This window comes from Cebus imitator, unplaced genomic scaffold (genome assembly GCF_001604975.1).
Source record: "Cebus imitator isolate Cc_AM_T3 unplaced genomic scaffold, Cebus_imitator-1.0 Scaffold215, whole genome shotgun sequence".
NCBI lineage: Eukaryota > Metazoa > Chordata > Mammalia > Primates > Cebidae > Cebus > Cebus imitator.
Window position 1 is genome coordinate 2,141,289 of NW_016107530.1, and position 24,138 is coordinate 2,165,426.

Here is a 24,138-nt window from a genome sequence, read left to right on the forward strand (position 1 = left end):
GGGACATGGAGTCTCCCTCTGTTGCCCAGGCTGGAGTGCAGTGGCGCGATCTTGGCTCACTGCAATCTCTGCCTCCTGGGTTCAAGCAATTCACCTGCCTCAGCTTCCCTGAGTAGCTGGGACTACAGGCGCACACCACTATGTTCAGCTAATTTTTTTTGTATTTTTAGTAGAGACAAGGTTTCACCATGTTGGCCAGGCTGGTCTGGAACTCCTGACTTGAGGTGATGCACCCACCTCCGCCTCCCAATGTGCTGGGATTATAGGCGTGAGCCACCGCACCTGGCCACAAAGGATGTTTTAAAAGATAAAAATGAATATTCAGATGAAGAGGCGAATAGGGCATGGTCTAGAAGGGTCCTGAGCACAGTGGCTTCTGTCCCCATGGAGTTGGGGTGCAGCACTCTCCTGGCATGTGGACATGTTCACCAACCTGGAAGGTCTCTGAACCCCGAGCTTCAGGGATTTTTATGGAGGCTTCATCAGGTAGGCAAGTTTGATTATAAACTCAATCTCCAGCCCCTCTTGTTCCTGGGGCTGAAAGTTCCAGGCTTCTAAGCCTGGCTTGGTCTCTCTGGTGACCAGCAATCCTCCAGGAGCCCATCCCGAGTAGCTTCATTAGAACAAAAGATACTCCCATCACCCAGGAACATCCAAGAAGTTAGGAGCTCCGTGTCAGACCCGCCCATCACTCAGGACATTACCAAGATCTCAGGCGATCTGTGTCAAGAACCGGCATCGAGGACCAAATATTAGAACAAATGATTCCTAGTACCCCAATTTACAAGGGGTTTAAGAGCTCTGCATCAGGATCTGGGGGCAGAGACCAATATATACATTTCTTTTTATTTCAAAGGGGTCCAACCAGTCTGAAGTAGTAAATAAGTTCAAGTAACTCAGTAAAATATCCACATGTTTAGGATTAGTAGACAGTAAGGGCAGTAGCAGCCACCCTTTATTAAGGACTTCGTATGTGCTGAGTTACATGCTTTATACATATTTTTTGCTCATCATTACATAATTCCTATGAGTGGGGCTATTGTGCCCATGTTAGTGAGCCTTTGGGAGGTTTCCAAGTGAGTATCACAGATGGGATTTCAACCCAGCAATTTGATATCAAATCCCAGGCTTTGAACATGACTGCAACATGAGGTGCCTGGGACACCTTCCTATGTTGTCCCAGACAGCAAGTAGACATGCCTGGAAGCACTAATTTTAAACCAGCTTTAATGTTGACATCAGCCTGATTGACTGTTAGAATGTCCATGGCTTGCATAATTATAAATGCCCAAGGATGCTTGAAGATCATTTTCCAGGTGGCCCTAGGTGAGGTGTAGGTTGTGACACATTGGCATATTGGTAGTCCTCTGGCCTGGGCATGGCAGGAGGGTACTGAAAGAGTCCTAGCCTTGAACCTGTGGGCCCAGCTCACCACAAATTGGTTCTGACATTGGACAGATTACTTCTCTGGAGCCTCAGTTTCCTCATCTATAACCTTGAGGTGGGAGTGGAAGTGGACGTTCATGCAGTGTTAGTGTTTGAAGACTTGGGGGCTCCTTCTCAGGCCCTGTGGTATTTTGTCCCCAGGTCACTCTGATTCACTCCCAAGTGTCCCTGGCCGACAAGGAGCTCCTGCCCTCCGTCAGGCAGGAAGTGAAGGAGATCCTCCTCCGGAAGGGCGTGCAGCTGCTGCTGAGTATGTGCACCCTCACCTCTCTCCCTGCCCCGCCCCGCCTGGTGACTTGTGGCTTGGAGGCTTGGTCACTGCCTCCAGCAGGAGGGTGGCTACTGTCCACCCCAGCCTCTTTTTTCCACTGTGTCCTGGGGTTGAGCATGGAGCACTCAGAAATGGCCGTGAGCATCAAAGCCCACCTGAGCATCAAAGCCCACCTGAGCTTTGTCCAGCTGGAAGTTGTGCCCGTCCCCAGGAGGGCCTGGTACTTATAGGATTTCATTGTCCTTGTTATTGGTTTGGATGCAGTGCAGATGGTGGGTTGCCTGTCTGCTGAATGATTTTCTTAAGTGCATCTGAAGAATTTGCCCCAAATATGAAGTCTCTGTGGCTGAGGGAATAGGCTTATTGGTTTATGTTTTGAGAGTGGTGAGGAGTGTTGCTTTCGTGCAGAGCAGGGGACGAGACCCACTCAGCACATGCTGGAGAGTGGGGTTCTCTTCCAGCGCTGTGGCCTCCGCACTCACTTCATTGCATGGGGCCCTAGCCTCCCCGAGGTGTGCAGGAGGGTGAGGCGTCTGACCTGTGAAGGGTCCGCACGGCTGCCTCAGCCTCCTTGGGGTACCTGGCTGTGGAGTGCTGCCGTCACTGTCACTTTAGGCAGTGAGTGCAGTGAGCTGGCCCCTCTTTCTCTGGCTTTCCCCTTTGTCATGGTGCACTTGGAGCGCTCATCCTGCCTAGTTAGGATGGCATGGTTGGCACTCAAGAGGCACGTCTGAGGTCTCCCATTGAATAGCATTTCCTAGAACTTCTTGAGAAATAGCCTTGCTTCCCTCCAGGGGCTTCTTGGAACCTTTCTCCAGCTGGACCCCTCGGGCCAGATGTCCAGTTCAGCTTTGTGAGGCATAGAGTGGACTGAGGGAGGGGCAGGGTGGGAAGAGGGGGTGGAGCCACTGCCCAGTTGGGCCCCAGAGGTCCAGGCCCTCCCCAGGGTCAGCCTTGGCTCGAGGCCCAGGCTCAATGGGGTGCCTGTCCCCACCAGCCTCCTGGTCATGAAACCCCTTTCTAGGTGAGCGGGTGAACAATCTGGAGGAGCTGCCTCTCAATGAATATCGAGAGTACATCAAAGTGCAGACGGACAAAGGCACGGAGGTGGCCACCAACCTGGTGATTCTCTGCACCGGCATCAAGATCAACAGCTCTGCCTACCGCAGTGCGTTTGGTGAGTAAGTGCCCAGCCGGGCCTGCCCCATGCCTCCTCGGTCTCCAGCACCTTGTGAATTCCCTGTAGTGCCTGCCCCTAGGAGTCCACACCTCGCTGCCTATCCCCTTTCTTCCCAGCAGCTCAGACTTTAAATTCAGTGAGGGTCTACTCTTGCTGAGCTCTCCTCAGGTGTGACAATGTCTTGGCTCCAGGTGGCCAAGATGACTAGAATCTTCTGAAATTAGGGCTGCCCCCTAGTGGTAGGAGATGGGAATGGGCTCCAGAGACATGAGCAAGGTTGGTGTTCTGTTTCTTTCCCCCTCGCCTGGGTACAGCGGAAATTCAGGGTCAGGCCTTTCTCTCTTGGCAGGTGTGCCGCTGCCCCCAAATCCAGATCCAAACGTTTAGTCTCTTGAGCTTGGATTGACTGGGGAGTGGGGTTGATAACATGGCCTCATTTCTTAAAGCTCAGTATTTGTGTATTTAGCGGGCTGGAGGTGGCCAAGGTGGACTGATGTGTGTTTAAGCTTCTGTTTGTGAGTGGGAGACTCAGTGGCCAGGCCCAGTGGTTGCTTTGTGTCCTCAGGTCCCCATCATTTACTCCCAAATGCTCTTCCCTGACAAGGAGCTCCTGCCTTGTATCCAGCAGGAGGTAATGATCCACTCCCAGGAAAAGAAAGTCGGTCCAGGCCTGTGTAGTGATGGGATTGAGGGCTTATAATGGACAGAGATCCCAGAAATTAATACCTAATTGTCCTAATGTTGTGTTTTCAAATACAAGTTTTTAGAAAGTCCCTTTAAAAAAGCAGTTTGTCATTTATTAAAGCTCTGCATTTATTTTTAATGCTTCAGTTTTGTTTTTTATTTTTTGAGACAGAGTCTGGCTCTGTCATCCAGGCTGGAGTGCAGTGGTGTGATCTTGGCTCACTGCAACCTCCACCTCCTGGGTTCAAGCAACTCTCGTGCCTCAGTTTCCTGAATATCTGGGATTACAGCTGTACGCCACCAAGCCCAGCTAATTTTTGTATTTTTAGTATAGATGGGGTTTCATCGAGTTGGCCAGTCTGGTCTCGAGCTCCTGGCCTCGAGTATTCCACCTGCCTTGGCCTCCCAAAGACCTGGGATTTTATGTGTGAGCCACCATACCTGGCTTGCATTCGTTTTTAAAATCTCATCTGCATTCAAAAGTAAATTAAAGACTCAGCAAATCATTGTAACTTGCACAGAGTTATGTACATTGCGTTGACCCATTTCCACCCTGGCATCAGCAACCTTGCCTCTGTGAGGAGGAGACTTCAGGTGGGAATAAATTAGCTGGGCGGGTGGCCTCTAGAGGAGGCACCTCCAGGGGGTGGTCATGCCTCAGGAGGGTGACCTGACCAGCACCTATTGACCAACGCCTAGAGCTTGCCCTCACCAACTCCTGGTGACCACTTACCACGGCAGCTTAGTGCCTTTGTTTTGGTGTCATCTCTCCTGGCAGAGAACAGACTGGCTAGCAGTGGTGCTCTGAGAGTGAACGAGCACCTCCAGGTGGAGGGTCACAGCAACGTCTACGCCATCGGTGACTGTGCCGACCTGAGAACACCCAAGATGGCCTATCTTGCTGGCCTCCACGCCAACATCGCTGTGGCCAACATCGTCAACTCCGTGAAGCAGCGACCTCTCCAGGCCTACAAGCCGGGTAAGAGAGGCCCCATGTGCTTTGCAGTTTTAAGAGAGTTTTGGGTTAGATATGGGAAGCCTTTTTGGGCTATCAGATACCTGGCCACTAGAACAAGTTCTCCAAGCTGGTGACGGAAACATCCCTCTAGAGCTCTTTAAAAATAAATCAGAGCCTCACCCACCTTCCTAAAACGATTTCACATTTCCTGGCCCTGAGTCCGAAGGCCTTGGGAAGGATTGGTACTCTGGGAGGTGCAGCCCCAGGAGGTTCAGTGAGGTTCTGGTTGTTTCTGTGTCTCTGCTCGCAGGTGCACTGACGTTCCTCCTGTCCATGGGGAGAAATGATGGTGTGGGCCAGATCAGTGGCTTCTATGTGGGCCGGCTCATGGTTCGGCTGGCCAAGAGCCGGGACCTGTTCATCTCTACGAGCTGGAAAACCATGAAGCAGTCTCCACCCTGATGGGGAGGCCGGGCGGGAGGCGAGCTACTGCAGCAGGTGGGTGAATGGACTGCTGGGCGCATGGCACCCGCCTGGCAAGTGCTAGAACTAATGCTTTTCTTCTGGAATAAGATGCCAATGATGTGCTGGCCAGAAATGCAACTTGTATAAAACAGAAATGGGAGAGAAAGAGACATTAAACAAATTCCCCCTTAGAGGGTTCTTTCTGGGTTTCGAAGGTGTGCTTGTAGCGGTACCCGCCGAGGGGCTCATGCGTGCTGGCTGCATGGTACTGGGGAGGCCACAGCTAGCCTTCACGCTGTACCTGCTCCTCTGGGCTATGCATGCATGTGCATGTGTGTGCATGTGTTTGTGGCCATGATGTGTGTCATTTAGAGCTCTCAGAGCAGGGCAGAGAGCTGGGCTCTGGTAGCCAGTGTCTGTCTGTGACAGTAGGAAAGACAGCTGCACATTCAGAACAACGGAAGGACCTGAGGTGGAGAGACGCCCTGCACCCCAAACCTCTGCCATCACACAGTGGGGGAGCCCATACATTCTGCAACAACCAGGAAGAGTTCACAGGAGCCTCGTTTTCAACTCCTAACTGCTGCATATTCCCCATACTCCTTAAGCCTTGTGGCCTCGCTACATTGCCACTTTTGTTTGTTTATTTATTTTTGAGACAGTCTTGCTCTGTCACCCAGGCTGGAGTCCAGTGGGACGATCTGGGCTCACTGCAACCTCTGCCTCCTGGGTTCACATGATTCTCCTGCCTCAACCTCTTGAGTAACTGAGACTACAGGCATACGCCACCACGTCTGGCTAATTTTTGTATTTTTTTAGTAGAGATGGGGTTTCACTATGTTGACCAGACTAGCCTCGAACTCCTGACCTCAGGTGATCCACTCATCTCGGCCTCCCAAAGTGCTGGGATTACAGGCTTGAGCCACTGCGGCCAGCACATTTCCACTTTTAGATCCTAACTCCATGCAATAGGTTACATTTAAGAAGAAAGAGCTAGACAGAGGTTCCCTTCTGGTTATGCCACCCTGACAGAGTGTGTTTTTACACAGCTAGCAGGGTTGAGACTGCAGCCTGGCTTGCCGGCCACTGGAGGTGTTTAGGGAAGGGCAGACAATGTGACTCTTTGCGGGTGCCATCTGCTTACCCATTAGTGAACAGAAGGGGGTTCTGCGGGTGACCCTCAGCGTATTTCCAGGTTACTCATGGGCAGATTTGTAAGTGACAAAACTCCAGCTGATGCTGGGGACCGGGAGAGGGCCCCTGAGGGACTTTGTCGTTTTGTGCTTCTGGTTTCCTCACCAACCCCAGCGTCACTTGTCTGGAGGCCCAGCCGGGCACTAATGTCTGCCACCAACTATGTTATGGTATATAAATGGCTCCTCTTTGGGAGAGATCTTCCAATCCGAGGAGCCCCTCTTGGATGGCCTAGGTGAAATCTGTGAAGCAGAAGTGATTGGTGAGGTCATCTGAATAGATTCGGGCCCCACCTCCCCACCCTGCCCCTCCCTGCTCCCTTTTGATGGTGGCCTCTGGGTACTAGGACAGAGTCCTTGGGACACCAGTCTCCCTGGGGTTCTCAGCCCATCCCGTTGGGGCTGTTGTCCAGGCCTAAGTGAGTCGTGTGCCTCTCTCAGAGGATGGTTGTTCCCCCGGCAGCTTCGTCCAAGGATCTGTCTTTATGGACCACGAAGGGAGGCCCACCTTCCCGCTGGCAGGACCTGCAGCCTGGGGCTATGGGGCTATCTGACCTGGGGCCCAGTGAGGTGGGAATCCTGGCATGTGAGTGACAGGCCTTGTTCTATTGACTTACAATATTCTAGAGGGACCTATGCGTGGGGACACAGTTTTCCAAGTGGAGGAAAATGTTGCAATAAAGGAATATGTTGTAAGAAAGACACTGGATCTTTTATTTTTTCCTTTCATTTTCTTTTTCTTTAAAAAACAAAACGAAACCAAAAAAAGCCTGAAGCAAAATCTTTTTAGGAGTAGTTACAGATATTATAGGGGTGGGGGCGGGGGGCACTAAAACAAAAGAGAAAAGCACCAGTGAGATCTTTCCTGTTTTCTTCTCTCTGCCACGGAACACGCACACCAATAGAGCCCAGGTCACGTTTATGCCCTCTTCCCTTGGAAAAAGGAGGAACAGAAGATTTAATAATTTTGAAAGGATTTTTTCTTGTGTGAGTGTGTGTAAAAGTCAATGCTATAAATCTAAAACGAGGTCTGTTTTTTTAAAAAAGTTCTAAAACAACAGGAGAAAAACACATGGACAGAAACCCCTCGCGGAGATCTGCTTCCTTATGGATGGAGGCTCTTTTGGAGGAGAGTGTGAAGGGCAGAGGGCTCCCTGCGCCGGCAGGACCTGCCCCGCCCTCTACTCCCCCGCCGCCACCCATCCTCTTTCCTTTTAAAAAGCAAAACCCCACTCTCGGGACCCAGGGGCGTCCTCCGATGCCTGCTGGAAAGTGCGGTGGCTACTTGGCATCGAGCTTGGCCATCTCCTGCACGTAGATGCCGATGCTCTCGCTGTCGAAGAGCAGGAAGTACACGTTCTTCAGCGAGGATGCGCTCGAGTCGTCAAAGTGGGCTGAGATGGCTTTGAGGGTCACCTGGGCTGCGGTCTGTTTGGGAAAGCAGTTTCTGTGCCAAAGCAAAAGAAGAGCTGACGTCATTTTGGTCCCTGGGACCCATGGGAGCATGAAGTGCCTTTGTTTTTACGGAGTGGGGCCTGGCTGTGTGCAGGGCTGGTCCATGCATGACCTCCTTTGACCCTAGCCAAAGGGACAGACAGGGTGGCCTGGAGGGGGCCATGTTGCCCCACTTTATAGGTGTCACACTTACTCGGAGAGATACAGTGATTTAATTAACTAATTCATTTATTTTGAGATGGAGTCTGTCTCTCTCTGTCACCCAGGCTGGAGTGGTGGCACAATCTTGGCTCACTGCAACTTCTGCCTCCCGTGATTCTCCTGCCTCAGCCTCCCAAGTAGCTGGGACTACAGGTGCATGCCACCACACCTGGCTAATTTTTATATTTTTAGTAGAGATGGGGTTTCACCTTTTTGGTCAGGCTGTCTTGAACTCCTGACCTCAGGTGATCTGCCAGCCTTGGCCTCCCCAAGTGCTGGGATTACAGGTGTGAGCCACCGTGCCCAGCCAAGCACAATGATTTTAGTCAAGGTCATAGGGCTGGCGAAGTGAAGGGTGCGCTGTATTTTATTTTTTATTAAAATTTTTTTAATTAGGTTTTTTTAGAGGCAAGGTCTTGCTTCGTCACTCAGGCTGGAGTGCAATGGTGTGATCAAAGCTCTCTGCAGCTTTGAACCTCTGGGCTCAAGCTATCTGCCTCCTGCTTCAGCCTCTAAGTAGTTGGGACTATAGGTGTGTGCCTCCATGCGTGGCTAAATTCTTTTTATTTTTAATTTTTTGTACAGACAGGTCTTGTTGTCCAGGGTGGTCTCAAACTCCTGGCCTCAAGTGATGCTCCTGCCTCAGCCTCCCAGAGCTGTTGGATTTACAAGCGTGAGCCACCGTGCCAGCTCCCTGTATCTGAATCTATGTCACCTAATCAAGTCAAGCTTGGCTTTAAAAATGCTAGCCATTCAGCATTAAAAATGGCTGGTTTCAGAAAAGTAAACAAATTTTATTAGCTCCCTCCAAACTGGTTCATATGCTAACCAGATTGCTTAGTAAAGTACAAAAATGTATGCTCCAAAACCTGTCTTCATAAATCCTTTTTAATGCACTTAATATTTCATAGGCACAGCCCCATGTCATTTCAGCATTGTGACTCTGGGTGGGTTGATGAAAGTTTGTTAAAGGCCTCAGGTGCCAGGGAGCTATTGATAGTGCCATCCACCAGGCTGGGCCACAGCACCAGCTTCTGGGGACACAGCCAGGGTGGTCGTTAGGGGTCAGCCACAAAGACCCCTGGGGCAGGTCCAGTAGGGTGCCTGTTAATAGGGATTCTTCCTGCTTATATGTAGTCAGCACAGAACAGCATTGCCATGGTCCCACTGATGAATGAATGCATCTCACAGCATCTCTGGGCCTGGACAGTTGAGACTCAATGCTGCTGGCCTAGGTTGAGATATGATTTCAGCAGGAACCTAGATCTCATTATTGTCCTCTTGGCCTTCCCAGATCACAGCTATAAACCATAGCTATATTATAAAGGGGCAGCTCTCAAGATGAGAGGGTGTTCAAAATTAAAGCAACGGATTGGCTAGGGGCATGAAGGGAGAGGATACGTTGTATGTGAGAGCAGATATCCTTACTACTTATCTGAAACAATGGCCAGCTGGGATCTGTGACAATCCAGTCATTCCCCAACCTCCTCTTCAGCAATCCCTTGGGGACAGACTTTCATTTCTCTGGGTGCATTCATCAAAGCCTCGAACTCCCAGAGCAGCAACGGAATTCCCTGGGGACTCTGGAGCCAGAGGTTGGAGATGGGAGGCCTGAGAGTCTGCATTCTAACCTCGGTCACCGCTGCCTGCCTATGGACCACACTTTGAGTAGCAAGGCCTTTGAGCCTGCTGTTTTCTGATCATGTGTCCTAGACATGGACAGCTGGTGGGAATATGGACTTTGAACCTGGAAGGCTCTCAAAAAACGCACCAGCTTGCCTCTTCCTCCCGCTCCTCCCCTGGGCTGCCTTCCTCTCTGGGCTTTAACATCAAGGAGGCAGTGGGGCTGGCCCCAGCCAGGGAAGACCTGCTGCCTACAAGCCAGTGGGCTTGCTTCCCCGTGGGTTCTGAAGGATGAAAACTGGGTTTCTTGTCACCTGGTCAGCATGCTTGGCTGTGCTGGCAGCCCTTGGTCATATCCAGATCAGATGTAAGTAGGGGGGAAGCTGATTTCTAGGGAAAAGGCTGGAAGAATCAACTCAGGGGAACTTCATCTTTTTTTTTTTTTTGAAATGGAGTCTCGTTCTGTCATCCAGGTGGGAGTGCAGTGGTGGGATCTTGGCTCACTGCAACCTCTGCCTCCTGGATTCAAGCGATTCTCCTGCCTCAGCCTCCTGAGCAGCTGGGACTACATGCCTGGCTAATTTTTGTATTTTTAGTAGAGACAGGGTTTCACCATGTTGGCCAGGCTGGTCTTGAACTCCTGACATCGGCCTCCCAAAGTGCTGGTATTATGGGCATGAGCCACCGTGCCTAGTGGGGACTGCATCTTACCTGCCGCTGGGGAAAGGCGGGAACGCGACGGACTTTAGTTTCTTGTCCTCCGCTGCTGACAGGCAGTTTTTGATGGTCTCTTCAAGTTGTTCTTCACATTTGTCGGAACCCCACTGAGGGATGTGACAGTGGATGACAAATTTGGCTGCGAGTCCACTGGATTGGCTGACGGCGGCTGGGACACAGGAGAGAAAATGCCGTAGGTTATTTCCTAAGGTTTCCTAGGTTATAGCCTAACCCCATTGTGTACCCGTTAGATCTGTGGGAGACAAGGCGGTGAAAGAGACGTTGGCTGGGCAGCATCCCGTGCTTCTGATGTGGACTGTGTTTAACAGAACAAGAGCTGGGTCGGATCACTTTGCACAGTTAGCACAGCTCTGGGTAGAAGCGATCACATCACTTTCATATGGTCGGCCAACTAGTGCCTGGGCTAGGCTGCCTCCTCACAATGGTTCCTAAAGGGACACATCACATCCTCTGTGGTGGCTGTGGTAGGTAAAGTGATGGCATCCCAAAACATCCACATCCTAATCCCTGGAGCCTGTGGGTGTTCCCTTACATGGTGAAAGGGACTTTGCAGAGCTGATAAGTTCAGGATCTTGAGATGGGGAGATGATCCTGGACTGTCTGGGTGAGCCTGGGGCCTCATAAGAGGGAGGCAAGAGGGTCAAAGGCAGGAGAAGGCCGTGTGATGATGGAAACAGGCATTGGTGCGATGTAGCCAGGAGCCAAGGAGTGCTGCTGCCTAAACGCTGGAAAAGGCAAGGGAGGGACCCTTCCCTGAGCCTCCAGAAGGAGCCAGTCCTGCCAACACCTGGATCTCAGGCTCCTAAAACTCACTGTGGACTTCCGGCCTCCAGAACTGTAAGAAGATAACTTTGTGTTGTTTGAAGCCATGGACTTTGTGATACCTTGTTACAGTAGCCACAGTAAATGAATACAGTGGCTTTTTTTTTTGTTTTTATAACTTTTTTGAGTTATAACTTGTTTTATAACTTGTTCTGTCACCCAGGTTGGAGTGCAGTGATGTCATCTCAGCTCACTGCAATCTCCACCTCCTGGGTTCAAGTGATTCCTCTGCCTCAGGCACCCCAAGTGCCAGGATTACAGGTGTGAGCCACCACACCTGGCCTATAGTGGCTTTTAAAAACTAGACGTGCCTGGGCCCCACCCCACAAGCTCCTGACTCCGTAGGTCTGGTGTAGGGGCTTACGCTTATGTGATTTCAGGACCTTCTATGAGTTGAGAACCACAGAACTTGATTATATAGTTCCTTGGACATGGATTGCCATTTGATGATCTCTACATGCCCTGCAGAGAGCGAGGTTTCAAAAGCAGGTTGTGAAATTGAATTAGGCCAGCCTTGTCTCAGACTTTCAATCATACTCCTTTGTTTTACTGTTTACTCCCCTAAACATGGTTCCTATTGGTGACAGAGTTGATAAGCCCCTTGGCTGCTAAGCTGGAAGTCCCTGTGGCCGTTGGTCCCCAGGGGAGCAGTTCTCTTGGATCTGCCTGGGCTAGCTGCAGCTTCAGCCACCAGCCGCGTGCCTCCACGCCGCCCTGCGCCCTGCGCCCTGCGCCCTGTGCCTCTCCAGGAACCCAGGAACCGGTGTAGCAAGGGTCCGTGGCCACTAGGGGCAGTGCTTGTAACAGAAATGTGTGTCCACCGTATTTCAGAGCTGTGTGTGGGGTTGGAGCGAAAGATGGACTGGAAATCTATGATGGCCACCTAGTTTATGATAAGTGTTTCCTGGCAATGTCCAGCGTCAGGGAGCACAGACTGCACTTCCTCGCATGGGTGGAATCCAAATCCAAGGGATCCCTTCATCCATCAGGGGAGGCTGTAGGCTCCTTGCCTTCCAGTGCCTGGCGGGGGCTCAGTGCCATCACACGTGAACGCCTGAGTGCAGAACTCAGGCCACACAATATAGCGAGGTCCTGGGTGGGGCCCGCCATGCATGTTGACTCTACAGCCGTGTATATTTGTGCACCAGAAGCAGGGTGTCTCTTTGGCCTGAACAATGATACCCCTCAAACTGGGGCTGCTCTGCTGAGAACCAGGGGCCCTGGGGATGGGCCTTGCTTGCGCTGTGCGATTTTCCCGAGCATCTGGCTGCTATTGCATGCTGGATGGAGTTTGGCTTGTGACAGTCATGGCTGATTTATTTCATATGTTTTAAAACTATAATCATGTTACTAGCAGAAGGGTATTAATCCTCTAATGTAAAGTCTTATTATTTTTGAGATAGGGTCTCCCTCTGTCGCCCAGGCTGGAGTGCAGGTGCAATCACAGCTCACTGCAACCTCCATGTCCCGGGTTCAAGTGATTCGATTCTCCTGCCTCATCTTCTTGAGTAGCTGGGATTACAGGCGCCTGCCACCATGCTTGGCTAGTTCTTTGTAGAGATGGGGTTTCACCATGTTGGCCAAGTTGGTCTTAAACTCCTAACCTCAAATGATCCACCCACCTCAGCCTCCCAAAGTGCTGGGATTATAGGTGTGAGCCACTGTACCCGGCCAAAAGTCATTTTTAAATAAAAGGAATATGTTCCTATTGGCAATGTCAAACATCCAATCAAGGAAAAAATGACTTTCAAGGTAGCACATGATGACATTTCAGTCCAAAACCAAGTATTTTCATGGCAACTGGAAATGGAAAACGTGGCTTATAGCCGTAATGCTTCGTAATGTTCTCTAGAGGTGTCGAGGATGAGGGCCAAGTTATTGCAAGGGTTGGGACCCTGGTATTTGGTATAAGCACCTATCCACATAATGACCGGGGGGCATTCTCTTACCTAATGTGATGTCGCCTGGTGAAGCCCTGCATTCTGATGGTGGCAGTGCTGCCGCTAGGACCTTCTAGAACCCGTCCCTCAGGTGAGCCATCATAGTTCTTGGAGTCACTACAGCAAAAGGGGACTCTAGGGTGGCCCCTTATCCTGCTGAGAGGCTGCTACTGCTGATCCCTGGTTTCAATGACACTGTGGGTTTTCTTTCAATGGTGCCTAGTTTCCCACAATGGCCTCTCTTCTTCCTGCCTGTCTGGGCCCAGTGTTCTCTCTGCTGCAGCCCCAGCTCCTCAGCAGCTATCCGCAAGACATTTTCCTCCTTAGCTTTCAACAGGGACCTGTACCTCATGACCTTTCTGGTGCCCCAGGGCTAATGTGTGCCCACATTAAAATGGTCATTCACTCCTGAAACCTGATTCCCCTTTCCCCCTGTCTGTCACTGCAGACACCAGTCAGTTTCCTCTGTCTTGTCTCATTCCAGGCCCATGTACTTCATTTTCACCCTCACTCCACTCCCACCCTCATCCAATACTGTTTTCTCTATGGTCTTCGGGCCCCAGGCCTCCTTCTGCTAAACCATCCTCCATATGGTTGCTGGAGTCAGGTTTCTTCACCTCCACATTTAAACTCAGAATCTGCAACTGCTCCTGATCGAGGACCTGGCCTTACAGCTGTCCTCCCAGGCTGCCTTCAGGGTCTGGCCCTTTCCCCTTGGAGTCTGTCGATTTCTTGCTTCTCCTGGATGCCTGGTCATCTTCCAGCCAGTGGGCTCAGTCCCCTGAACACACTGTGTCTGGCTGCACCTCAGTCTCCACACCCCTCTGTCCCTGACTCCCTCACCCGTTCTCTTTGGGCCTCTGCAATGCAATTCAGCAGCCAGTTGTGCTAAGTGATGTACAGTGTTACCCTGGGCTCCCTGCCTGGTTGTAAAGTTCAGGAGTGTTCAGGGCTTACGTTTACATCCACATCCCGATGCCTGCGCCCTACAGCGCACACCGTAGATGCTCAACATGAACTGCTTCTGCCCCAGATGACTGAAGCACTTTTGTGCTCCTTGCTGCTGCCTGGCTCCTACCACAGTGACTGGCAGGCAGGTGCTCAAATATTCAACAAATGAATGAAAGGCCTGACTTTTCATCAGTTTGCTCAGCCTGGAAACTCTGGCCCTTAGCTCCAGCTTCTGCCGCCCTGAACATGCAGCATCATTGCCTCTCACTGGCTCTACTCATGAAATATTTTCTTGATCCACCCTCCTCCACCCCCTGCCACAGGGTGACCTGCACTGCAGTTGATCTGTTTTAATCATGTTAAGATGCACTTTTTCTTTTTGTTTAAACATTTTAATATTGTTGAAATCAGGAAGCATCTTGGAATTGCTGTCAGCCTAGGGCTGAGTTCTTCCAGAAAGAAATTATATTTCCTTCTGTGTCACCTGGGGACACTACCAAACTAAGGCTATGTCCCACTCTCTCCTCTGCCTGCGGCTTTGAGCAGCGCTGGATCTGGCTGCAAATCTTCAGGAGCACTGGCTTGTGGTTCACATTTTTTTTATTTTTGAGATGGAGTCTTACTCTGTTGCCTAGGCTGGAGTGCAATGGCACGATCTTGGCTTACTGCAACCTCTGCCTCCTTGGTTGAAGTGATTCTCCTGCTTCAGCCTGCCGAGTAGCTGGGATTACAGGCACATGCCACCATGCCCGGCTCATTTTTGTATTTTTAGTAGAGACGGGGTTTCACCATGTTGGCCAGGCTGGTCTTGAATTCCCGGCCTCAGGTGATCGGTCTGCCTCTGCCTCTCAAAGTGCTGGCTATACAGGCGTGAGCCACTGTGACTTCCCAAATTCTTGAGTGAGCCTTTTTTTTTTTGGCCCTTGTCGAACATTGGATGCCCAGGTCAAGATATTTGCTGCTCCTTTCTGCATGCTGGGTTCATGTCTTGCTTGCAGTTATATTGAATGTGCCCCTGCTTTATGTGGGGCCTATTAGATACCTTGTTTTGGAAAATTTAATCTTTCTTAGTGGTACGTACAATAAGAGTGTATCTTACAACTGATGGTGTTTTTAAATGAAATGCAATGTGGCGAACCATCTCCCCTTCTCCATTTTCCCCAGGGTGCGACCACTGGCTGGCCCCAGGCCATGGCTTCTTACCCCTAACATACCTGCGCCCATTTCTTAGCTCAAAATTGTGTCCTGCGGTCCTCTCCTTCCTTCTAGGTTCAGGTCTGTTTCTTCACACAGCCTTTTGTATGCCTTCCAGCTAGTGTCTGTATTGCTGCCTCTCAACTCTGCATGTCTGAAAAAACATCTTTTGTCCTCATTCTTGAATGGTAATGTAGCAACATGTGGAATTCCTGGTTGACAATTTTCTTTTTTCCCCCTCAGTGCTTTGAAGTTATTTCTTTCCTGTTTCCAAACATCTTTTTTTTTTTTGCTGATGAGAAGTCTGCTGTCACTAGAAGAACCATCATTTCTTTACAAATGGTCTGCCGTTCCTCTCTGGTTACTTTGAAGGTTTCTTTTGATTTTTGAATTTCTGAGGCTTTACCACAACACTCCAGGTTTTGGATTTATCTTCATGCATTTTGCTTGATATTTTCAGCTTAAGGGCTCATGTTTCATTCTGGAAAATTCTCAGCTATGATCTCCTTAAACACTGCTTCTCTACTTTCTATTTGCTGCCTTTGGAACTCTGTTTAGAAGTGTGTTGGTGCTGGGCACGGTGGCTCCTGCCTATAATCCTAGCACTTTGGGAGGCTGAGTTCGGAGGATCACTTGAGCCCAGCACTTCAAGATCAACCTGGGCAACATAGCAAGACCCCATCTCTATTTAAAAAATAATTTTAAAAAGAAGTGCGTTGGAGCCTCTCATTCTGTGTAGAGCAGCTATTTTTCTCTCCTTTGCACCCTATCAGGCAGTTTCTGGGGATCCTTCCCCACACCCAGGCCCCCAGTCCAGATGCGGTCTTAGATGCCCGATTCGGGACTTGGTCTCATGGTTATACTGGAGATGTGGAGGACCCAAACATTGAGTCAGTGGGCAGTGTGGCCCTGAGCTTGGGTGAGGGGCTCTCTTCTCCCTTCTGCTATCCTAGAAAGACAGATTTTACACAAGTTGTAGCCCTGGGCGGTGGCCAGAGCTTTGGCTTCCTGTAAAGGCGTGAGAGTCTCATGCAGCCCCTTGTTTTGAGCAGAGAGCCAAGCCCTCTTTATACGTGAAGCAACTCTGCATCTTACAGACCTGGAGCCCAGGCCTGGGGCGGCGACTTCCTGGGGGTGCTGCTGCAGCTCTCCTGTCTCTATCTACACGGAGGCTTATCTTGTATTTGAGTGTGGCTCTGTCTTACAGTTTTTAAAAAGACACTGCATCTATTACTGCTATGCCCATGGGGAGTGGTGGGTGCAGATTTAAAGCGTGGGCTCTTGTTCTTTCCTGGACTAGAAGACCCCATTACTTTTATAACAAGGCTAATCAGGACAGCCCCCTGCTTAAGCTTCCAAGGGCCCGCCTGTCCATATAGGGTCCGATCCAGACCTCTTTGCGCAGCCCACAGGCCCGACCTCATCCTGGCTGCTGTTTCTTTCCTCCCAGGTGCTGACCTCAGACTCCCTGCTCATACAAGACCTGTGTCTTCCTGTATGCAGTGCTCCTATTGCCCGCCGCTCCCACGCCCATGGGGTCTCCAGCCTCACTGCAGTCCTCCCACACTCCCCTACGCTGAGGTCATGCTCCTGCTCTGTGCCCTATTTATGCATCTGAGGGCAGCAGTGGGTTTTATTTTCCTCTGAAGCCCTGAAGCACTTGGCACTGACTGAGGGTACAAGGGTGAACTGACTGGGAGTCATGTGGGTGGGAACATGGATCCGAGGTTGGATCCACCGGTCAAAAACTTGCCCAATAGCCTGGACAACAGATGTTCAAATAAAAACGTGTATTGCAGCTCTATTCACAATCACCAAAGGTGGCAACAGCCCAAATGTCCATCAGTAGATGAATGGCTAAAATATGTAGCCGGGCGTGGTGGCTCACGTCTGTAATCCCAGCACTTTGGGAGGCCGAGACGGGCGGATCACAAGGTCAAGAGATTGAGACCATCCTGGCCAACATGGTGAAACCCCGTCTCTACTAAAAATACAAAAATTAGCCAGGCATTTGGCACAGGCCTGTAGTCCCAGCTACTTGGGAGGCTGAGGTGGAAGAATCGCTTGAATCCAGGAGGCGGAGGTTGCAGTGAGCCGAAACTGTGCCACTGTGCTCCAGCCTGGTGACAGAGCAAGACTCAGTCTCAAAAAAAAAAAAAAAAAAGGAATATTATTCAGTCGTGAAAAGGAACAAGTACTGACACATGCTACAGTATGGATGAACTTTGAAAAACAATGTTAATTGAGAGAAGCCAGACATAAAAGTCATTTATTATGCGATTTCATTTATATGAAAAGTCCATAATAGGCAAATCCATAGAGACGGAAAGTAGATTAGTGCTTGCCAGGGCCTGAGGGGGCACTGGGCATGACTGCTTAATGCTTAGGGGATTTCTGAGTCTATCAAAGCTCTGGAGTAGGTAGTGGTGATGGTTGCACAACATTGTAAAAGTACTTAATGCAACTGAATTATATGCTTTAATATAGTTCCAGTGGGCGGGTGCAGTGGCCTATGCCTGTAATCCCAGCACTTTGGGAGGCCGATGCGGGTGGATCACTTGAGATTAGGAGTTTGAGACCAGCCTGGCCAACATGGTGAAACCCCGTCTCTACTAAAACATAAACACTAGCCAGGCATGGTGGCATGTGCCTGCAATTCCAGCAACTCAGGAGGCTGAGGCACCAGAATTGTTTGAACCCGGGAGGAGGAGATTGCAGTGAGCTGAGATCGCGCCACTGCACTCCAGCCTGGGTGATGGAGTGAGACTCCGTCTCAAAAACAAAAACAGAAACAAAGAAAACAATAGTTGCTGCGGTAAATCCTATGGTATGTGTATTTTATGACACACATGCAAATTCACCAATGGCTCTAGATCATTTTGAGGGATCTGAGGCAAATTGACTTGAATTATTCAGACATATTGCAGTTCCCGGGACATCTGAAAGGATATCCATGGGCCTGCTCAAATGACCTGAGATGCTAAAATAGCTTTCTGATTAGTTACGACATACTTTGTCTCATAAGCTGAATAGGCATGAGACACGTGAGGCTGGAGACTCCAGAGAGGAGGGTGAGGCCATGCTGGAGACAGGAGCCCAATTCCACACTTACCTTCGGCGACTTCCAAAGGGCCTTGGGATTTGCGAAGCTCCTTTACCGTTTCCAAGAACTCTTTGCCCCCAGCCTTTTCCAAGGCTTTACCTGCAAAGGAGAGCAATGAGAAGCCACTGTGGTTGTTCTTTCAATGGCATAACACTGTGTGACGTAGTTGTAGTAGGCCAGGAAAAAAAAAAAAAAAAAGCACTGTTAGAAGCTGGGAGTTGACCTCCCAGTTGTTATCCTGGTTTGCCAGTGGTCACTGGAGGCAGGGGTCTCTGGGCCGCCGTCTAGCAGACTTAGATTAGCAAGCTTTTATAAAGGATCTTGTAAGGGGTGACATGGCCATAAAGCAGTCTCATGGGCTGAGTCCTGTAGATGATTCAAAAACAAAACAACAAAAAACTGAGACTGAAGTGTTGTGCCCTACAGGCTTCGTATTCATGTTGAGAGCTCCGGAGTCCTGGTCCCATCGCAGTGCCAGCAACATACTGTAAGTGCTTGGAGTCAAAGGGCAGACACAGGCCCAGGGCAGCCTGGCATGCTGTCCCCCCAACCTCATGCTGTTCTCAATGGAGAAATGCAGAGAGGCTAATCTCTAAGGACTTTCCTGCCAGGAGATGCCCTGAGCCTTTGATGTTGGGGAATGCCCTATTTTTTATTTTCTTTTCCTGCCTCAGCTCTTGCTTCTACACAGGCCAAGGGGAACCCCTGGGAGATGACAGGACGCCACCTCTGACCCCACAGGAACCCCGCCTGCGTGTATCTGCGCATCCAGCTCTCCTGCCTCTGATATGACATGGGTGTTTTGTCCAGACTGGGATGACTGCTGCTTTGGGGCAGCAGATGAGGTGTTTTTCAGGTGTTTTCATCTTCTAATGAACTTGGTGATCTGGATGTCTGGGGCAAATCTCAGCTCTCTCTTTGTGAATCATCACCATTATTCTTGTTCAGTTCAGAGTCTTCCCCAGGGCCTAGTGGTGTTCCCACACCACAACTACAAGTGTCTATTCCAGTGGTCACTGAACACTGGGGGAGAGTTTGTGGAGGGGGTTTCTTCATTAAAGTGCCTCGGTTTCCAAGACGCAACTGGGAAATGGAGATTGTGCATTATACCCAGTACCTCCGAGGCTCCTTTCTGGCCCCCAGATTCGTGGACACTGTTGATTTATTGAGTCCAGAGGCCTGGAGAAGGCCGGGTAACTGAAGCTGGCAGCCCGTTCATGTTGAGAAGCAGGGGACTAGGTCTATACTCCTGCCCTCTGTATTCAGGTCATCGGCCAAATGGGAATGTGTAGAAGGGGAATCCACCCTCCTCACTGAAGGCTTTTAAGAAAAAAACAGCCTGGAGAGAGGTAGTTTCTCTCTACAGAAGCATCCCCGAGAAGAAAAGAAGTAGTGCTAGAATGAGAATACCACAGCTTTGCAACTTCTAATGAATGCTGGAATCTGAAGCAGAGGCATCAGTGGCCACCAGCATCACACGAAGACAGACAACCAGGCATGGTAAGCCTCCTGAGGCATGAGCGCTTGCCACTGACCAAGGAGTCTTGGCAGTTTCAAACCTACGCCTCATGAAACCTCTAGATCCAACTACGGAGTTGTAAAAAAATAAAGAAACATGTTTCATGATGCCAGGAGGATGTAATCAACAAAATCTGGACTGTATGAACCCCACAAGACAGATGGCCCAGCTTCCTCAACAAATGAATTGCAAATAAATAAGAGTGGAATAGAGATGAAGGGGGAACGTATGGTATAAGAGACTTATCAACCAACTACGATGTGTGGACTTATTTGGATCCTAAATCAAATAAACAAATTTTCTTTTTTTTCTTCCTTTCTCTCCCCCCTCCCCCTCCTTCCTTTCCTTCCCTCCCTTCCTACCTTCCTTCCTTCCTTCCTTCCTTTCTTTCTTTCTCCTCTCTCTCTCTCTTTCTTTCTTTCTCCCTTCCTTCTTCTTTCTCTCTCTTTCTTTTTCCCCTCTCCCTCTCCCTCTCTTTCTTTCTTTCATGAGACAAGGTCTCACTCTGTGGCCCAGGCTGGACTGTACTGGCAGGATCCCAGTTCACTGCAGCCTGAAACTCCTGGGCAATCCTCCCACCTCAGCCTCTCACCGTAGCTGGGACCACAAGCATGTGCTACCATGCCTGGCTAATTTTTGTATTTTTTGTAGATGTAGGGTTTTGCCACGGGCCCAGGTTGGTCTGGAACTTCTGAGCTCAAATGGTCCACCCACCTCAGCCTCCCAAAATGCTGGGATTACAGGTGTGAGCCACTGTACTTGCCCTCCCCCCACCTTTTAAAATAAGAAATGGGGGTCCCAGTATATTGTCCAGGCTGGTCTCCAACTCCTGGGCTCAAGCGATCCTCCTGCCTCAGCTTCCCAAGTAGCTGGGACTACAGGAGTGTGCCACTGTGCCTGGTTTAAACAAATGTTTAAAAAACTTGACATTTATGATGTAACTGGAATGGGAACACTGGTAATTTGCTGATATTAATATTATTAATATGCTATCTTTTTAAAGGTACGACAATGGTATTGCGCCTGTGTTGTTAAAAAACTGCCATTATCATTTAGAGATCATTGTGAAATATTCACAGATGACGTGTGGAAGTGCGTGGAAGGGGTAAGGGCTGAAACAAATGTGGCCATGGGTGCCGATTATTGCATCTGGCTGCGTAGGGTTTCATGATACTTTTCTGCTGTTCTTGTGTATGCTCAGCTTTTTCCATAATAACGTAATGTTTTGAAAAGAGTGAGGCTGTGGGATGGTTAGTTTGGGTGATGGTGGTGGAGAATGGAATCATCATGGGAGGACTCCTCCTAAGACGGCAGCAATAAAACGCCTGTCAATTACTAACTGCGCGGAGCCCAGCACTGCACTAGGCCCATCCGTGTACCCTCGATTTCATCTTCTCAGCACCCCTATGGACAGGTACTATTGTTATCTTCCCTTACAGAGGGAAACAAAGGTTCAGGGAGGTTTAGAAACCTGCCAAAGCTCACACAGCTAGGCAGCAATTCAGAAAAGCTGGGACAGTCCAGGCAGGCTCACCTGAAACCCGCCCCCTTAACCACCTGGCTGCCTTTGGCCCATTTCTCCTCCCAAGACCCTGAAGAGGTTGGCCTTAGAATCCACTTCTGAGATCTGAGCGTGACTTTTTGCTCCCAGACCAGTTTTCTTTCTACTCTGCCACCATGCCAATTAATAAAAGAAGCATATTGTTTTTCTTACATAAAAATTTAAATACTACAGAAACGTGTAAAGTATGAACACTACAAAGTGTCCGTGAGAGGCAGGACACCTATTAAAAGAGCTCCAGATGATGGCCACTAGAGGGCGTCCTTCCATGGAGAGTGGAAGGGGACCTGTTTCTCTGTAATGCTCTTTCTCCAGGGCTGTCCTAGCTCCTTTTCAGCACAGCAAGTGGCCTCTGAGGTCAGGAGGACACCCTGAGTGAGTCCAGCTGCCTGGGACCCCTAGTGCTACCACCCAGGGCTGAACTACTAACATCTACCTCAAACTGCCTCCCTCACAGGCAAGCCCTATGCCCTAGGGACAAGCCCCTTCTGTGCTAACTTTACCCTTCCCATGGAGAGTTTAAGGCAGTTCTGCCTGGTAAAATGGATGGGATGGGGACTGTTGCATGCTGTTATTTCCAGCGCCTGTAACAGCTTGACCTCCCAAGCTCCTCCACCCTGCCTACTTGTGGGACAGGGGGCAAAGCACAGGCAAAATAACTCAGTGCTCATAGCTTAATGGACAACCTAATTTTTTCTAGATATCTATCTCCCCTTTATCAATAGCATTCTCAGTATTGAAGCTTATGATATATGTAAACATGTACAACAATATTTACAGTAGCACTATTCACTATAGCCGAAACTGGAAACCACCCCAAATGTCATCCGTGGTAGAATAGATCAGTAAACTGTCATATATTTGTACTGTGTCATACCACAGAGCAAGGAAAACGAATGAATACAACCATACTCAACAACGTGGATAGATTTCACAATACTAAGTTGAGCAAAAGGAGTCGGACCCAGAAGAGGACATGATTTCATCTATAAAAATTCAAGACAGATGTGAAACCCATCTCTGCTTTTAGAAGACAGGACAGTGGTTACTCTTGGAAGAGATACTGCCTGGGAGCGGGGCTGAGGAGGACTTCTGGGGTGCCGGTAAGGGTCTGCTTCAGGATCTTGGTGCTGGTTACACAGTGGGGTCTACTTTGAGAAAAATTCATCAAGCTGTACACTAATGATTTGCTTTTGCACAATATCCACATAAAAATTTCAGAAAAATATATGCAGAATTAAAACAAAGTTTGCTTCTCTCTATTGAAGCTGTTCAACTATACTTAGAGACAGAGTTTGACATGGGAACCCAGCAATGGGACAGCCAGTTGACGATGACCAGCTTCCCAAGAACTTGCCTCAATGGTGGCCTATTCTATGGCACTTCTACTGAAGTCTCAGGACCTTACCTATATCTTCTTTGAGGTCAATTTCGGCTGTGGTTGGGTGGACAATGCCCTCCACTCTCATGGAGCCAATATGGCTGATGTCACTCTGGGTTAAGGACAGCTACATTAGGAAGAAAAGATGGAGAATGTGGAAAAGATAAAATCCTGTTGAAAATCCTCATGTTTTACCTGCATTTATTAATGCTCTTTCATTATTCATACTCAGTGTCAACATAAGGCTGCATAGAGAGTGACAACCTCTAGTTTCCCAGGTGTCTGATTTGCAATAAGCTCTTTGGGCTCAGTGGATTTGCTTTTTACTTTGGGGCTGGCAGCATCAACAAATCCATTTCCTCTTCCCTGGAACAGGAGCAGGACCTCCCCTCTCTTTCTTTCTTTCCCTTACATCTCAGGCCTTGGTTTTTGGTGATGTATCCTCTGAGCAGCCCCTGCAAGGAAACCCAGGGCTTGCTCTCTCTTCTCCCCTCAGCACCCTGCATTCTCCCTAGAGGAGCACAAAATTTGTGGGGTAGGGGTCTGAAGCCAGTAACCTTGCTGGAGAAAAGCAATGGGCTCTGGGATCCTGGCTTGGGTGTGTCTGGCTCCCTGGCCCTTTGGAGACCACAGCCTTGGGGCTACTCTTGGGAAATGCTACCCTATGTGTTCATAGTAGAGAGGAATGGAGGGCATTCTCCATTGTTGGTCTGTGTGAGCAAGACCTTTGTGTTCCCCTAGCTAAGTGAGAGAAAGCTAATCATCATGTAACAGTGAACAGGCCTGAGAGGGGACATCAATTCCACTCTTTGTTTCCCTGCTTTCATTAGTGACGCATTAGTAACCGGCCACACCGATGCTCTTCTTAGAACGTGCTCTTCCCAATTCTTTGAATGGAGGCTTACTACGGTGTCAGGATGGAAACATGCAGCTACCAGAGATATGATTAATGGACTCTTTCCTTGGGTGTCTTATTTCAGCCCCAGTTGACTTGGTAGATAAATTGTCGGCTCAGTAAACTTTACACTAGTAGGAATGAATTATTTGCATGTCTGGCTGGGCTGCTGTTGTGTTGCTGGAGACTGTTCAAATGTATAGCCCTGTTTGTTTTCTTTCTAGAGCCTAGGAAGGCAGGCAGACTGAATTATTGGCAAATAATTCATTTCTAATACCAAGGATGTTTGGGAAACATATATTTCTATTTCCTTTCTTGGATAAATTACATTGTGCCATGTAAGATGGGCCTCTCAGAGCTGTTTGAGAAAGTTAGCAATGGATTTTTTTTTTGGCAGATGTAGAAATAACTGGGGTGTGGGGAATTCCCAGCAAAACCAGTAATGTCATCCTATCTACTGACCAGAAAGAGCTTCTATGCTTACCCTAGTCTGACCAATGTTAGCATTAACAATTCTCAGCAAAAAAGAGCTTGTTCACTCTCACAGTGCTGACACTG

The 24,138-nt window shown here is 49.3% G+C and overlaps 2 protein-coding genes across 2 annotated transcripts in view; one reads left to right on the top strand and one right to left on the bottom strand.

Annotated features, from left to right (window-relative positions):
- Positions 1-6,897, top strand: part of AIFM2 (apoptosis inducing factor mitochondria associated 2) — a 20,875-nt gene extending 13,978 nt beyond the window's left edge. Inside the window, exons 6-9 of the mRNA XM_017548885.2 lie at positions 1,588-1,696; positions 2,742-2,894; positions 4,360-4,560; positions 4,850-6,897. Coding sequence (XP_017404374.1) covers positions 1,588-1,696; positions 2,742-2,894; positions 4,360-4,560; positions 4,850-5,001 — 615 coding nt within the window. The 3' untranslated portion in view covers positions 5,002-6,897. The remainder of the gene's footprint in view (positions 1-1,587; positions 1,697-2,741; positions 2,895-4,359; positions 4,561-4,849) is intronic.
- Positions 6,891-24,138, bottom strand: part of LOC108318111 (core histone macro-H2A.2) — a 58,573-nt gene continuing 41,325 nt past the window's right edge. The window contains exons 6-9 of the mRNA XM_017548887.2: positions 22,713-22,812; positions 18,234-18,323; positions 10,188-10,362; positions 6,891-7,644 (exon numbers count right to left, since the gene is read on the bottom strand). Coding sequence (XP_017404376.1) covers positions 7,479-7,644; positions 10,188-10,362; positions 18,234-18,323; positions 22,713-22,812 — 531 coding nt within the window. The 3' untranslated portion in view covers positions 6,891-7,478. The remainder of the gene's footprint in view (positions 7,645-10,187; positions 10,363-18,233; positions 18,324-22,712; positions 22,813-24,138) is intronic.